Source organism: Panicum virgatum, chromosome 2N, assembly GCF_016808335.1.
Source record: "Panicum virgatum strain AP13 chromosome 2N, P.virgatum_v5, whole genome shotgun sequence".
Lineage (NCBI taxonomy): Eukaryota > Viridiplantae > Streptophyta > Magnoliopsida > Poales > Poaceae > Panicum > Panicum virgatum.
Window position 1 is genome coordinate 46,311,723 of NC_053146.1, and position 15,675 is coordinate 46,327,397.

Sequence of the window (15,675 nt, forward strand, 5' to 3'; positions counted from 1 at the left end):
TGACAATTCACAAAGCAAAATAGGAAACGTAAGTCAATATATCTTGTCCATTTTAGTTTTTTCTTAGTTTCCTACAAAGATTAGGCTCAATTTAAAAAAAATCTATTCTATTATGCGATAGGAAATCAACAATGCTTACTGAGCATACTGTATCAACAATAATAAATTTATATTGGTTTAAATTGAAAAAGTATAGACATAATCCATGGATTTAATGCAAATGCGATCGCATTAGCAGGGCAGGTGGGTTTGTTGTTGCCGTCCATCTCAGCTGTGGCTGCCTGCCTACTTGCCATCGGCGCCTTGGAGTGCATTCACGCGTTGCCAATCAGGAGACGTGAAATCTGCTGGCACCCTCCACTAAGACACTGGTAAGTTGTGGCTAGCGAGCAGCCACACACAGAGAACGGAAAAGAACATCCGAGGGTAGAGATCATGGTGGATTGTGTAAACTTTCTAGGAACCGAATAATATTTTGGGTTTTTGTTGTGGACTGAAGTGGATTAAGATTAAAACTTACTTAAAAACTTGAGCTAAGATTAAGCTGAGATTAAATAGTACTTGAAAACTTGAGCTAAGATTACAACTAAGATTAAAGAATACTTAAAAACTTAACTAGAATTAAGAAAAAATTAGAAGGTACTTAACAAAAAATATTTTGTTAGGAGGGCCATGGCCCCTGCCACCCCCCTCAGCTCTGCACTGTAGCTCAGCTCAGTTTTAGTGTGATTTGCAGGCCGCTCCGAACTTGAAAGCTGAGATTGGGCCAAGGCACCGGACACGATTTGCCCCAACCAGTGGAGAGGGGAATAGCCGGGAAAGATAGTCTTCATATCCCTCATGCATATTTTCCCACTTTCTATTATTTGATTTTCGTTTTTTACCAATGGAAATGAATGATAGAATAGTTTGATTTGCGACAAACTAAACTGCCTTATATTTCAGAATGGATGGATGATAATGTCAGACTTCGATAAATATATGCAAAATCCACGCACACCAACAAACAGCAAATCCAAAACAAACCAACCAGAACGGACCAATTTTTTCCCGCTCCAAAACTAGCCAGCTATCCGGTTCCATCACCGCCAAACCGCGCGCCAAACCCAAAATTATTTTTCCTTTTCCCACAATCACCACTCAGAAAGCAAAAGTTTTCGGCGCCATCGACTTCCCCGCGCGGCCGCGCGCTCTACCTCTACCTCCGAAAAGGCCAAAACCCCTCAAACTCCCCAAACGCCCGACCCGCACCACGACCCGCGCTCCCACCCGTCCACCAATAGGAGCCGGTCCTCGCCATCCAACGGCTCCCAGCACCCCTCCCACCGCTCACACGGATCAGTCCCCATCCGACGCCTCCCAGCTCCTCTCCCACCTCTATATCAGGCTATCGGCCTTTCCCCCACCCGTCCCCATCCGTCTCCGCCAGATTCCAACCTCAAACCAAAAAATCCCCCAATTCCGGCGTGCGAGAGCGCGAGGAAGGAGGCCAAGGCGGCGGCGATGTCGGGGCGAGGCAAGGGGGGCAAGGGGCTGGGCAAGGGCGGCGCCAAGCGCCACCGCAAGGTGCTCCGCGACAACATCCAGGGCATCACCAAGCCGGCTATCCGGCGGCTGGCCCGGAGGGGCGGCGTGAAGCGCATCTCGGGGCTCATCTACGAGGAGACCCGCGGCGTGCTCAAGATCTTCCTCGAGAACGTCATCCGCGACGCCGTCACCTACACCGAGCACGCCAGGCGCAAGACCGTCACCGCCATGGACGTCGTCTACGCGCTCAAGCGACAGGGGCGCACCCTCTACGGCTTCGGCGGCTAGGCGGCGCTGGCGCCGGCGCGCCTCCTGCGGGGCGCTGCTCCCTCGGGCGTTTCGGGGATGCGGTGCCGTCTGTGATTAGGGATGCTTCGTTTTTTAGTTACTTCGTCGGCTTGTGTCCTGGTGGGTCTGGAGCTGATCTTGCTAGCGATCCCTGTTCGAATTGTTGGTGACGAACTGCTATTAATCTTGTCTGTCTGGAGTGCCTGTGCTTCTGTTGTGATTGTTGTTTCAAGCGGAATCTTGTTCTGAATATAAGTGCTAGTAGCTACTTATTGTCGCAAAGGTTGTTTCGGTCTAACCGTGCTAGTAGCTACTTATTGTTCTGAATCATGTTTTGGTTGCATGTGCAACTGGTACCATTGTTTAAAAATGGGCATGCTTCTTGACAAACTTTTGGCTCACCGTACCAACCTGTGAGAATCGGATGCCATTTCTGTCGATTTTTTCTTCAAAATTCTTAATACTAATTTCCATGGTGCAGTGGTTACTAGTACTAAAGCCAATCGGTATTCCACTCTTCCTGCCTGTGCTTTGGTTGTACTGTACTCCGTGTTTCAGTTCTCACGGTCAATGCGGCTGTTTTTCTTCAGATAGCTCTTGCTATTTACCATCTAGAATACGGGACGGGGGAAAACTTATCTTATACTCTGATTAAATTACTTAGGCAATGCTTCACCTAGATGCCTGCAAGACTGCATTTCCATATTCAGCATCCAGGCAGGCTGCTCGAATTTTCCGGCTGAAAGTCTCAACTCTTGTTGCAAATGGTATGCTCAAAATGGATTAAGTTTAGGTTCAGAGTTCAGACACCCTGAACCTGCAGTGCACTGGCTACGTTTTCAAAGATGAATAATGTTGAGTTGCAAAAATCCAATGAAAGAAACCCGATTTATAGTTGAGAAAAATGATGAAAGAAAGAAGAGAACCAAAAAAGCAAAAACAATAAAAATAAAATGACAACCCAAAGCATTTCATAAGTTCATTCATCAGGACAATTATCCAATCAATAATACGAGCATTAGAGCTGCTGCATCAATCAATTAGGACGAAATCATCAAAAGCTTAACCACAAATCTGGCGCGACAGCACGGACATTTGCAGCAAACTACAACAACGGTTGCGAAGACAAACGGCCACAGAATCCCTTCCCGGAGCAATGATCAGGTCATTTCCGCCCACTGGTGCGAAGGCCGCCTCAAGAATTAGTACGGGAGATCAGTTTTAGGGGCTTAGGGCAATGCACGGACTTGAATCATCAAGATGAATCAATCTGAACATGGTCAGCTGACTCTGAACATGAGTTCACTTGACATCCTGAACTTGCAGAGCAGGGACTCTCTGAAACCTAACTAAAGCCTGGAGTTGCACAACCCAGATGCAAATATTAAGGACCAGCTTTCGATCTTTAAACTGTTCCAATAAAAGAAAGAAAAAGAAACGAAAACTAATCAAGAGGGTTTTTTTTCATCCAACTTCATTAGGAGCCACCGAGCCATCATCCAATCAATAGTAGAAGCAACTCTCAAGTACTTTCTGAACCAGGCATATGACACTTCTGGACCGGATAGGACGAAATCACGACAGTCTTAACACCAAAATCTGACGGAAACCACTACGACAGGCAACAACGGTAAACGATCACTCCACCCACTCGAGCGCGAAGGCCGTCTCGAATTTGTCGCGGCCGAATACCGCGGGGCCGCGGCCGTCCGGGGCGTCGCCGACCAGCTGCCACATGACGTTGCGGACGACGTCGTAGAAGCAGTCGCACGCGGCGTGGCTGGCCTCCTTCACGGCGACGTGCATCAGCGCCCGCTGGACGGCCCGCACCGCCGGCGCGAGCGGCGGGAGGTCGGGGCAGACGTAGAGGCCGCCCTCCGGGAACCGCGCCCCGCCCCCGTCGAAGGGGGCCCCCGCCGCCGCGCCGACGAAGAACGCGCCGCTCAGCGCGCGGGACAGCTGGTGCGCGCGGAGGCGGAGGTCCTCGTGGGACGCGCCCAGCAGGGCGCGCACGGCGGAGACCGCTGCGGCGAAGGGGAGCCAGTGCAGCGCCCCGGCGCCGGCCGCTGCCGCGGCGGGGCGGTAGTGGCCGCCGCTGGCGGAGCGGGGCGGGAGGTCGACGGCGGTGACGTTGTCGGCGGCCGCGGCTTCGCTGCCGGTGCTGGAGCCGTCGTGGTCGACGAGCACGAATGCCATGGCCGCGCGCTGGAGCGTGGGTGGGGGGTTCAACTTCACTGACTTGACGAAGCAAAGTCAGGAAGATAAACAGTATCATGAGTCTGGATGAACAGTATTCCCTACCGTAAATCACTGTAGCAGTCACTGTTCACGGGAGCACTGTTCAGAAAGGTACTATTTTGCACTGTAGCATGGGTGCTGTAGCGATCAATCATGTCCATCCGTCTCAGATCAGACGGCCAGAAATACACCGAAAGTCACCGCTACAGTACTAGCTGACTTTGCTTCAGTACTTCAGAGAATCCCGTTCGGTGGGAGTGAGGCTGAGGCCTGAGGCTGCACTGCCGCTGGTGGATGGCGATGCTGCACTGCCGCTGGGTATTTGTAGCCGGACGAGGTGAGAGCCACACAGTGCGACCGTTGGGACCCTGTTCTCCCTCTTGAAAAAAAGATTTGAATTTGGATAAAAAAATGTTTGAATTTGTGGGAGGCGGAGAGGAAGGTGGCACGGCAAACGTTGCAGCTAGATTGGGCAGTCAAGAGGTGCGTTGCGTTCTGCTGCTGCCAGGGACGTCCGTGCATTGGGCACTTGTGCGGTGCGCTCCTACAGGCCCTCGATGCACGCAAATCGGTTGTGTGATGGAGATATTCCCATGTTAACGTCGCAATATTAAATAGTGGTACCTTGGTCATTTCAGTCTTAACGTTGCAAATCGCAGTGTTGAACCAAAACGATATTCTGAACAAAAGATGTACCATTTCGTTCTTGCCGGGAAAGTTCGAAATTCGTGAATTCCGGGCAGAAACTTCGCCTAATTTTTGAGCCCGGGATCAAACGACACGACGGCCTGCAATGCACCGGCTGAACAAGGCCTCATTTTCAGCTAACTGATAGTAGTGTTGTCAGTGAAATGGTACAGTAGTGAGACCCAAAAAAGAAGAAGACAACAAAAAACATGCCAACATACACTGCTCATGACCTTCCTCTGTCATAGAATTTCGAAATCTGCTATACTGAGACGTAACCGTGGCAGGGAAAAAAAAGAAACTTCATGTACAGGTACAAAACACATATAGCAGCCAGTATACCAACGCGAATTTAAACTGGGCGTACATGCGGCGGGCATCGCAGCATCTCCAGTGATCGACCCACCCTTTGCCGACGCGAAGCACGGCCGGGCCGGCCTCCTTCTCCGATCCCCTGCCGGCGGCCGGCCGCATCGTCCCCGGCCCGGCCGACATCCTCGATCATGTGAAGAGGTCGTACTTGACCGGCGTTCCCGTGGGGTCGATCCAAGGCTGGGCGTGCAGGAAGTTCTCGACGGTGAACTTGGTGGCGTCCGCCTTGCTGATCACCTTCTTGTACCCCGGCCAGTTGACGCGGCCCGTCGTGGCGGCGCCGGGCCCGGTGTTGCCGTACTCGGCGTACCAGAGCGTCTTGAGCCCGAAGTCGCCGTTCCAGGGCAGGTAGCCGGCCTTGTCGATGAAGTCGGGGATCTCCGACTCCATGATGAGCGTGCGCGAGCACTCGCGCCAGGGGCGGCCGAGGTAGTTGCGGATGGGCGGGCGGGCGGCGTCCCGGAGCGCGGTCTCGGCCTGGAACTCGCACTTCTGGAGCACGAAGCCGGTGGCCTCGCGCGCGTCGGCGCGGCCCTGCGCGGTGGCGATGTTCTGCTGGTTGTCCATGGGGCGGCGCAGGACGAGGATGCAGTTCTGGAACACGGCCGCCGCGTCGCCGAAGATGAAGTCCACCGTGCCGGAGATGACGCAGTTGCGGTAGAACTGCGCCTTGGAGTGCGCGTAGAGCGTGTCCTGGAACGCGTCCATGCGGCAGTTGAGGAAGATGGACTTGTCCGACTGCACCAGCAGCGCCACCGCCTGGTGCTTCTCCGGCCCGGCCGTGTTCTGGAAGCCCATCCCGATCGCCATGAACCCGTCGCCCTGCGCGGCTGCGTGCCGGCGGCCGGCGCGTCGATCAGTCGCCGCTGACACTAGCTAGTGGCTGCTGGTAGTTGGATGATCAATAGTAATAATTAATCGGAGGTCGAGCTTACTGAAGGTTGCCGTCTTGAAGGTGGTGAGCCCGTCGACGAAGTTCTTCTTGCCGGTGACGATGGACTTCTTGGAGCCGTCGCCTAGCAGGGTCACGTTCACCATTGTCTTGGTGATGGCCACGTACTCCTCGTACACCCCCTCCTTCACTTGGATCACGTACCTCCCGTCGTTGGACTTGGGCATGGCGTTGAGCGCCTCGTTGATTGTCTTGAACTTGCCGCTGCCGTCCTTGGCCACCACCACGTTCGGCGTCAGCGTGTTCTTGAAGCCGCCGCCCTTGAGCACCCTCCGCTCGCCGTCGGGCACCCACGCGGGGATGCCGTCCTCGTCGAGCGCCGCGCCTGCTCCCTCCTCCTCGCCGAGCAGCAGCCGTTTCGAGCCCTTGAGCGCGGAGAGGAGCGACGAGCCCTTCTCGATGAGCGCCAGGGCGTTGCTGGTCAGCTCCTTGCCGCTGGTGAACGACTCCTTCACCTTCACCTTGAAGTCGTCGTCGGGGAAGCCGTCGATGCACGTCTCCATGTGCGCGATCACCGCGCTGAGCCAGATGCGCAGCTGGTAGCCCTCCTTGGAGACGCCGTCCTTGGCGTCCACGCCCTTCACCGTGCGGTTCAGGTCGTCCTTGGCGTCGCCGAAGATCTCCTTGCAGTCGGCCACGGCGGCCTTCACGCGCGGGTCGTTGCTCATGATCAGGTCCGCGCGGTCGAACGCCTCCTTGATCGCGTCGCCGATCACCTCCACGGCCGTCCGGACGATGTCCGCCGGCGACGTCGCGCTCGCGTTCGCCGCCTTGCCGATGCTCTTCTCGCACGCGTCCGTGTAGTCCGTCTGCGAGCACATGGCCTTGATGCTCTTGGACACAGCCTTCAGGTCCGCCGGCTTCTTCTCCGACTCCGGCGACTCCGGCTCCGAATCCGAATCCGAGCTCGAACTACTGCCCCCGCCGCCGGACTTGCCTTTGGACGCCGGCGACGATCCCTTGGAGCCGGAGGACTTTTTGCCCTCGCTGGACGACTTGCCGCTGTACGTGACGGCGAGGCTGCCCATGACGATGAGTAGGATGATGATGGTCACGGTGCCGACGGCGATCATGATGCGCCTGCGCTGCTGCCGCGCCTTCTCGGCCTTGCGGCGCTCGGTGAGCGGGCCGAAGTCGCCGAACGCCGACGACGACATGGTGCCGGAGCTGCTGTATCCTCCTCACCGTTTTTTTTTATTTACGGCAAAATTTCTGTCTTTTACCGACCGCTTCCTCCTGGCTGTCGCTCTCTGCCTTCCATCACCCAAAGGCAGAGAGGATGGAGCAAGGGCGGGAGGCAATGGCCAGCCGTGGGTTTATTTGGGGGCTGCGGGTTCCGGGGAAAGAAGGGTGGGGAGACGTTCTTGGAGGCTATGTTTATGTTTGGGAATACTAACATATAAGCATGCTGCACTGCCTATTTTTGAACTTATTAGGACAATGATGAAGAAGCAGGAAGAGGACTGGATCTAGGAGTCGACGTTGAGACGTGCAGGCAGACCGAATTAGAAAGCTAATCACTTGCTAACAATGTACGCGCAGATGAGAAAAAGGAATGCTAATGTAGTATGTGCCATATTAGAGCATTGTAGGTCCTGCAGAAGCGAGACCATTGTAACAATTTTTTTTAGATAATGGATAATAAAATCCGGCCTCTACATCCGAGGATGTACACAGCCAAGAGACCATTGTAACAATGGAACCAAAGGGATGAGTGTTAGATGCGACAGTGAAGAAACAATGGAGAACAGCAAGATCAAACCACAAGAGACACGATGATTTAACGTGGAAAACCCCTCCAATGCGGAAGGAAAAAATCAGGGGCGCCGGCCAGCAAATCTTCACTATATCGAGGGTGAGTATTTACAACGCCTAGCGGCGGCTTACAAGAGGAATAACCCAGTGAGGAGAAAACCCTAAAAGGATATATGAACCAGATGGCCCAAGCCTCCCGACGACGGGCCTCCGCTTCGCTCCATCGGAAGTCGGACTTTTCTTGTGTAATAAATTTGGATCACAATATAACAATGAGTTCACATACCTTGACCTACCTTTTGATGGCAAGACAAGCAGACCCGGCACAGGAGGGGCGGCAGTCGGGGCGACGGCCGGGGGCCCGCCATGTGGTAGTAGGATTAGGAATTGGCCTAATTGCCTAAAGCCCATGAGAAAACAGCCATGAAGAGAGCCTGTAGGCCATGCTGGACGCCATCAAGACGCCGCGATCGCGATGCCTCTCGTCGGTTCGACTTGGATTCTTGACGTTTCGTTGCCTTGCCGTTCCCCATTCGTTCCTCCGTCGATACTCTTTGGACTGATCCACATCGACCAGGGCGGCAGGGCCTCGACGGCTTGACGGTTCTTCTTCTGTCTTCGTCCAAACCCCCGATCTGCATGCCTGATCGCAAATTCGCTGAGAGTCAAATACTCGCCGTTGCCGATCGCGGTTGCACAGGTAAGCCCCAATCGACCAATCTTCGGCTCCTCGCCTCGCACTAGTGCACTAGAACTCTACAAGTCAGAGCTTATTTATTTGTTTTGTTTACAACTGTACAAGTTGGTTCATCGTAATATTAGTTTAATCTTTCTGTCATTTTAAATTGTAATATTGACATTATTCTTCATAAATTACGCATTCTATTAGAATTTTTATCTTCTTTTTAATTACCGTCTCAAATGAACAAAAAGTTGGTCTAAAGGGCCCAAATTTCTCACTCGCCCTGGGGCCTTCGAAAACTATGAGCCGGCCCTGAAGACAAGCAGATTGCGGTTGATGCAAGAAGCAAAAAGTATGAGATGAGAAAGCTGCTTCATAATGCGGCAGCGCTCCTGCCTTTAAGTTCAACAACAACAACAAAAAAAAGCTGCTTGGGGTGGAAGATGAGAATCTTGAATGTGGGGTGCGCGGTTGGTTCTTCCCGTTACCTGGATATCAACCACAGACCATTTTCCAGCCCATCACCTGTGACCAATGCTGTGCTTCCCGCGCCTCATTCTATGCTGCTTCATGGCACTCGGGTCGCAACTTACACTGTCAGCTTCGTCGGGAAGACGTACACTCTGTTTGAAGTCCGATCCATTCGTGTGGATGATATGTGTAGCTTGTTTCTAGACAAAAGCTCAAACTTTTCCCTGTCTTTCCGGGCGCAATTAGGAGTAACTCGCCATCCAACCTATCGCAGAAGTGGGATTGCCCGTCCCATTTTTTTGGGCCGATTTTTTTTCTTTTCTTGACAGGCCGCCGGCCACCCGACACTGCTTCGGCTTTGTCTTGCTGATCTTTATGTTTTTGTGAGTTGAAACCAAATGTGCGTACTGTGTGAAGGGTTTCTCTTTCTCGTTTATCTGTTATGTCTGTTTTGATAGTAAAATGGATTCATGTTTAAACGTCTAGCACAATGATTCCAAATCTGAAAGACATATTTCTCTTAGATCAAGTAGTACATGATAAAAAAACTCTGGTAGAAAAAAATTGTTCACAAGTACATAATAAAGTCTTCAACCTTGTAGGCTCTTTCGGTTCTTCCGGTTCCAGTTTGAACAAACATTATTCCTTGATTGTACTAGAACACTATTCCAGTTTGAACAAACATTACTAATGTGTTCCAAATGAACACATTGTTCCATACTTCCATTAGAACAAATTATGAAACAAACAGATTTAGTTTGTTCTATCAAAATAAAAATAAATTAATCAAATGGAACCAAGTAAATTTGTAACATATTAGTAACATTTGTTCCAATGGAGCGCATTGTTCCATTAGAACAAATATAATAATATACAAAAAAATATCCAGATAAAAAAGAACAATTTCAGAAATCAATTACTTGAAAATTTGCAATGTGTTCCAATGGAACATATTGTTTTATTAGAACAAATTGTGAAATAATAGATTTAGTTCGTTCTATCAAATTAAAAATGAATTAAACAAATGGACCAAAGTAAATGCGGAACATATTGGTATATTTGTTTCAAAGGATCACATTGTTCCATTAGAACAAAATTTAATAATAGGAAACAAAAAATTTAGGTTACAAAAGAATAATTTCACAAATCAAATTTAACATAAGAATTTGCAATTTATTCCAATGGAACACATTGTTCCATGAGAACAATTGAAAAAAATAGTTTGTTCGATCGAATTGAAAATGAATTAATCAAATGAAACAAACTAAATGTGGAAAACGTTGGTAAAATTGTTACAATGGAGCATATTGTTCTATTAGAACAAATTTGATAGTACACAAAAAAAGCTCCGGCTAAAAGATGAAGGATTTAGAAAATCTAGTTTTTCTTACTGGAAAATCTGCAATTTCGTCCAATGGAGCACATTGTTCCATTAGAACAAATTTTCAAATAAATAGATTTAGTTTGTTATATAAAATTAAAAATAAATTAATTAAATGGCGCAAAGTAAAGTGTGGACCACATTAGTGCATCCAAACCATTGGCAGCTTGAATTGCAAGACATATGAACATCAGTTTATTAGGAATAAATATATTTTTAATCAACAGATAAAGACATTTGAGGGAGTAAGCATCTGGTTAAAAATTTAGAACATGCAGAGATAGATTCTGCAACTCCATCAGATAAGCTACAAGCGATAAGGGAGATGCTAAAAAATATCAGAGGAAAGACAAGAAAGTCATCTATCAAGATTTTTTATCGGATTAATAGCACACAATGAACTAGATGAACCTCGTCAGAACCTCCCCAGAGAAACTAAACTCGGCGAAATGAAATCGGCAACTGAATAGGAAACAAGAATGATGGGCCGAAACTTTGGGCCGACAAAATATAAAAGAATCAAGAGGGCCGCACGCATGAGGAAACGATTCTGTTATAGGTTGATAGCCACCCGCGCAAGAGACCCCTAATGTTCGGCTATCTTTCCTGCCTCGAACGACTTTGCTTTGCCAACAAAACTGCTTTCCAGCAGGCCAACATAGTCGTTCAAACTTCCACCGTACCCTAGCTCGCGGTCCACACTACTCGAGCTCGTGCTTTCCTAAGGGCCGGCCTAAGCTAGACCTAGATAAGAAGAGTATGTCTAGGTTAGGACGATAGGTTCGCCTCTCCGGCCCAACTTTAGAATATCTCAAGTACAAAAGTGTTATTGTCACATGATGATGAGGTGCTACAAGGCAGATAGGGCAAAAATTAAAGCAGGCGGGTGCCTTTTCTTCGTCGATCCGCCGGCCCCCTACCCTTCGCCAGCCCTTCAAACAGCTGAGCGGGTAGGGGAGCCCACGCCTTGGCGTGAGGGGTTTGTATAACTGTAGATATACCTCTATTATAGACATACTTCTACTAGTTTGTTTCTACCGGTGATGACGTGTGGGTTGTCTTCTTAAGACAGTTTCCTGCTGTGCTTCTCCGGCTGCGGTGACGGTGGTGTCGGTGTCGTCTCCGGTGAGGGTCGCAGGATCCTTTTGCTCCTCATTGCGGTCTCTGTTGGTGTTGTCGGTGGCATCTTCCTCGTAGCTGAGAGGATTTTTTTCTCTGGTTTTCACCGATGCTGCTGCTATCGTTGGTGGGGCTCTGGTTGAAGATCCAGTGAGGATGTTCGTCTACCAATGCAGTGTTTTCAGCCGGGGATGCCTTCAATGAGAAGAGGATGGATCTCGTTCATGCTTGTTCATCATTCCCGGTGGATTCATTGCCTCTGCTTGCGACAGTGGCACTAGGTTCGTCTACCAACTCGCTGAGAAGCCGGGTTAGGTTCTCATTCCCACTTTTTTGGTGGTTATGTTACTCTCCGGAGTGGATCGTCATCCGGTGTGTTGGGTTGTATGGCGTTTCTTGCGGCGTCAGGTTCTTCACACTCCGGCGAGGTGATGGCCTTGAGCCATCTTCTTCTTCAACCGGGTCGTTCAGTGGATATAAAGCTGGTTGGTCTCGATCTCCTGTTCAAGATGGCATAAAAATTTATGCTTCTTTGTCGGCTTCAAGCGATGTGCTCCGATCACCGGCGGCGATGAGGATTGGGAGGAACTTACAAGGATTGGGTTGTAGTTTTTTTTCTTTTGAGGGTGTCTTTGTAAGATTCTAGATGTAACGACCAAAATTTTTTAATGAATATGAACCTGGTGTTCTAAAAAAAAAGATAACATGGTGACGAGGTTGGCTATTTGGCGTGCACATCAAGCTATGTTCACAAAATCTGCATTCCCTCGTCTTAACTAAATTCGGTTGCTCATGCAAACTAGTACAAACTAGTATACTTTTTATATTTCCCAACATTTTACCAACAAGCGGCTGCATAGACTCGCATACCATTAATAATTAGATATGATGAGTAATCAAACATAGAGACTGATGAAGTATAACAAGCACATATATGGCGACGCCGGTGGCTAGCTACTGTTGCCAGACAATCCAGGCCAAATATATACACACAATCAGCTACTCTTCATTCAGCAACCTTGAGATCTCTCTGTCTAGTCGTCGCACTGGTTAATTACTTGAGCAGTTGAGCTTTCTTTGGTCAACAGTCACTCAGGAGGGCAAGGCCCGAGCTTGGGCTGGTTGGAATTGTGCGTGCAGTTGGAGCGCCCCGCGCCCTTCCCTTCTGCCACCGCCGGAACGGACTCCGCGACGCGGCCGCGGTGGTGGCCATGCCCATGCCCATGCCCGTCGCCTGCCGCGGCGGCGGCGGCGCCGCTGCGAGCCGAAGAAGCGACCAGCACAAAGATCATCATCATCAGAAGCGTCGGAACCACCGCCTTCCTCCTCCTTCCTGCTTCCATTTCCTCTCTCGATCAGCCTCAGGCGCGTTACGACGAGGGTATATGAACTTGGTCGCTACTACTGTCTCGCGAGTCGCGAACGAAAACACGAAGAACTCTGCTGATGGATTGGGTTTGTCGTCGGCCAGGCCATTCGATTTTATATAGGCGTCGTGTACGTAGTGCAGCAGGGCTGCCGTACGTGCGGTGAGTTGCGGGGAACTTATGATCGAGCTCACCGAGGAAGGTGCAGCCGCAGTTCGCAGAGCTCCGAGAGAAATCACCGCCCGGGCGCAGGGGCGAAGCTACATGGAGCTTCCCTGGTGCATATGCACCATAGTAAAAAATATTTTTTCTAGTAGTTAACTGAATTTTACCATATAAATTATACTAGCTTTCTTGATTGCAATGGAGAGTGCAGCAGGGTTAAAATTATCTTGGCTTCGTCACTGCCCGGGCGGATCTATGCTGCAGTCTGATGCATGCATGGGAGATGAGCTTTCTTTCTTGTCTTTCGGCAAAGAAGAAGAAAACTGAGCAGCCAGCAGTGTGTTGACTGCCGAGCAATCTTTAGTCCGCGACGACGGCGCGGCAACAGACAGTTCCTTGTTTCAAAGATTTAGATTAGATAGGAAACTGCTAGTTTGTTGAACTACTAGTATGTTGTCTGAATGGTAATAATTTAATAAATATACTCCCACCGTAATAAATTATTAGTTATGTTATTTTTTTAGATATATTCACTCCGTTCTGCTGGTCTATAGCTGGCTTGTTTTGGCTTCTTTTAGCTTTTTTTTCCCTCTCACAGAAATACTATTCAATCAGCCTCAACCAGTCGAAACCAGTCAGCTTACTGAGCAGCAGAATGGAGTGATTGATTTTGTTATGCGCCTAGACATGATATATTTCTAGATGTATAGCTAGAAAAACTAACATGGCTTATAATTTATGATGGAGGGAGTACCAGTGTTTTAGGCTGATCTAGCTAGCTAGGGTCGGAATTGGGAGTTTGCACTGCGTTGGAAGCAAAGAGTTACAGGAAGTGGAATTACGTCCCAAATTTTTCGTGCGCGCGTGCGGTCAGGAGAATCTTGGACTGCGGATGATTGTGCTCTAATGTCAAAAGGAGGAATATAATACGTCTCCTGCCCGGCAGGAAAGGAAGGTGGCACACCTTATCTCTACACTAAGCTCCCAGAGCCCGATCGATCGTTGATTTTCTCGGTTATTTCACGGCATTTCGGTAGTAATTCACAGTGAACTTCCTCGAGTTTGACCAGATTCCTCAAGTGTTTTTTATGACATCAAACGCTTGAGGAATATTCAGTATATAGATGAACCATTTCCGGATATTCATATTCAGGTATATTACGCCTGCAGGAAGGAGAAAGAGAAACGTACTCCGCTCCGTCTGCCAACGTTGTCGTGGGCTTCTTGCTCGTCCGGCCAATATTAAGTTGAAGCCCAGCATCACCAGAATTTCGGTCCGCGCGGCAACTGGTAGACCTTCCTCGTCCTCTTCTAAGGCCCGGCCCAATTGACCGAGCAAACTTAGAAAGGAGAAGGCCGGGGAAAAAAAAAGAAGAGCAGCTCGCCGTGGCCTTCTTCTTAAGATAAGGCCCAGACCATCCTGCCGAGCGGATGGAACCATGCAGGCGCTTTTCTGGAAGGAAAAAGTCTTTTTTTTCCTCCCTCAACTTTGAGCCGAATTTGTTTTTCTCTCTGAACCATAAAACCGTCCGTTTAGCTTCCTCAGACTCACAAAACCGTTCAAATAACCTCCTGAGCGGTTTGAGGGTGAGGTGGCAGCGGTTTTTCTATTTTTCTTTTATTTTTTATTTTGACTAAATCTTTGAAAAATCACAGTAGATCACCAAAAAATCATAAAAGGGAAAATATAATTTTGTTGAACTCCACGTAAGAAGATCTACGCATTGAATATATTATATAATATACTTTAGTACAAATTTTTTCTGTAGTTTTAGATATATGTTTTCTGTAATTAATTTATAGTTATAGTTTCCATCGTCAAATTACGATGAAATTTTATGGTGGGCTAATCATTATATGATGGAGACTATAACTATAAATTAATTACAGAAAAGCATATATCTAAAACTACAGAAAAAAATTTGTATTAAAGTATATCATATAATATGTTCAATGCGTAGATCTACTTACGTGGAGTCCAATAAAATTAGATTTTTCTTTTTATGATTTTTTGTGATTTATTGTGATTTTTCAAAAAATTAGTCAAAATAAAAAATAAAAAAATAGAAAAACCGCTGCCACCTCACTCTAAAACCGCTCAGAGAGGTCATGTGAACGGTTTTGTGAGTCTGAAGAAGCTGAACGGACGATTTTGTAGTATAGAGAGAAAAAATAGATTCCGCTCCAAGTCGAGGGAGGCGAAAAAATTCAACGCCGCCGTCGCCCGTCGCCGATCGGGAGGTGGCATCATTCCCTGAGCTGGCGCCGGCCGGCAGGCACAAAGCATATTCTTTCCGACTTCCGAGGCTGCCCGGCTAACTCTGCCTGGCTGGCAGCATGGCCACTGATCTGATTGGCAATTGCACACTTGAACTCGACCCATGGCCTGTTTGGAGATGCACGCTACGGCCACCGCGGCCTCCCTGCAACTGTAAACATGGTGCATGGTGGCGGCGCGTTCGCAGCCACACCCACACGCGTGCTGTTAACTGGGCCCGACGCTCACAAAGATCTTCTCAGGACATGGAGATGCATTATTCAATTTGATTGGACGAGCGAGCCGGGCAAATACCTTCAGCTACGGTGACAATGACGCCGCCCCACCACTTGCAGCAGCAGGGCCAGCGACGTCGTCTGGCTACTGCATGCCGATTGCCGAGGGCCAAGGCAA

General features: G+C 49.1%; 3 protein-coding genes across 3 annotated transcripts; 1 reads left to right on the plus strand and 2 right to left on the minus strand.

Moving 5' to 3' along the window:
* The first annotated feature begins 1,404 nt into the window (after positions 1-1,404).
* Positions 1,405-2,113, plus strand: LOC120660741 (histone H4). Its single transcript, XM_039939373.1, has one exon. It carries the CDS (start codon positions 1,504-1,506, stop codon positions 1,813-1,815), a length of 312 nt encoding a protein of 103 aa, XP_039795307.1. The 5' UTR covers positions 1,405-1,503; the 3' UTR covers positions 1,816-2,113.
* Positions 2,114-2,833: 720 nt separating this feature from the next.
* LOC120660740 lies at positions 2,834-4,025 on the minus strand. Its single transcript, XM_039939372.1, has one exon. The coding sequence runs from the start codon at positions 4,009-4,011 to the stop codon at positions 3,454-3,456; it is 558 nt and encodes a 185-aa protein (XP_039795306.1). The 5' UTR covers positions 4,012-4,025; the 3' UTR covers positions 2,834-3,453.
* Positions 4,026-4,880: 855 nt separating this feature from the next.
* LOC120660742 (pectinesterase-like) lies at positions 4,881-7,371 on the minus strand. The gene is made up of 2 exons (XM_039939374.1): positions 6,048-7,371; positions 4,881-5,942 (listed from the first exon to the last, which is right to left on the minus strand). Exons 1-2 carry the CDS (start codon positions 7,219-7,221, stop codon positions 5,242-5,244), a joined length of 1,875 nt encoding a protein of 624 aa, XP_039795308.1. The 5' UTR covers positions 7,222-7,371; the 3' UTR covers positions 4,881-5,241.
* Between the last annotated feature and the right edge of the window lie 8,304 nt (positions 7,372-15,675).

Bases quoted from the DNA above. Each gene is read 5' to 3' on its own strand.
- LOC120660740 (XM_039939372.1), bottom strand. From the start codon at position 4,011: ATGGCATTCGTGCTCGTCGACCACGACGGCTCCAGCACCGGCAGCGAA.
- LOC120660742 (XM_039939374.1), bottom strand. From the start codon at position 7,221: ATGTCGTCGTCGGCGTTCGGCGACTTCGGCCCGCTCACCGAGCGCCGC. The intron at 5,943-6,047 runs GTAAGCTCGACC...GCCGGCACGCAG, and splicing joins CTTCAAGACGGCAACCTTCA to CCGCGCAGGGCGACGGGTTC.
- LOC120660741 (XM_039939373.1), top strand. From the start codon at position 1,504: ATGTCGGGGCGAGGCAAGGGGGGCAAGGGGCTGGGCAAGGGCGGCGCC.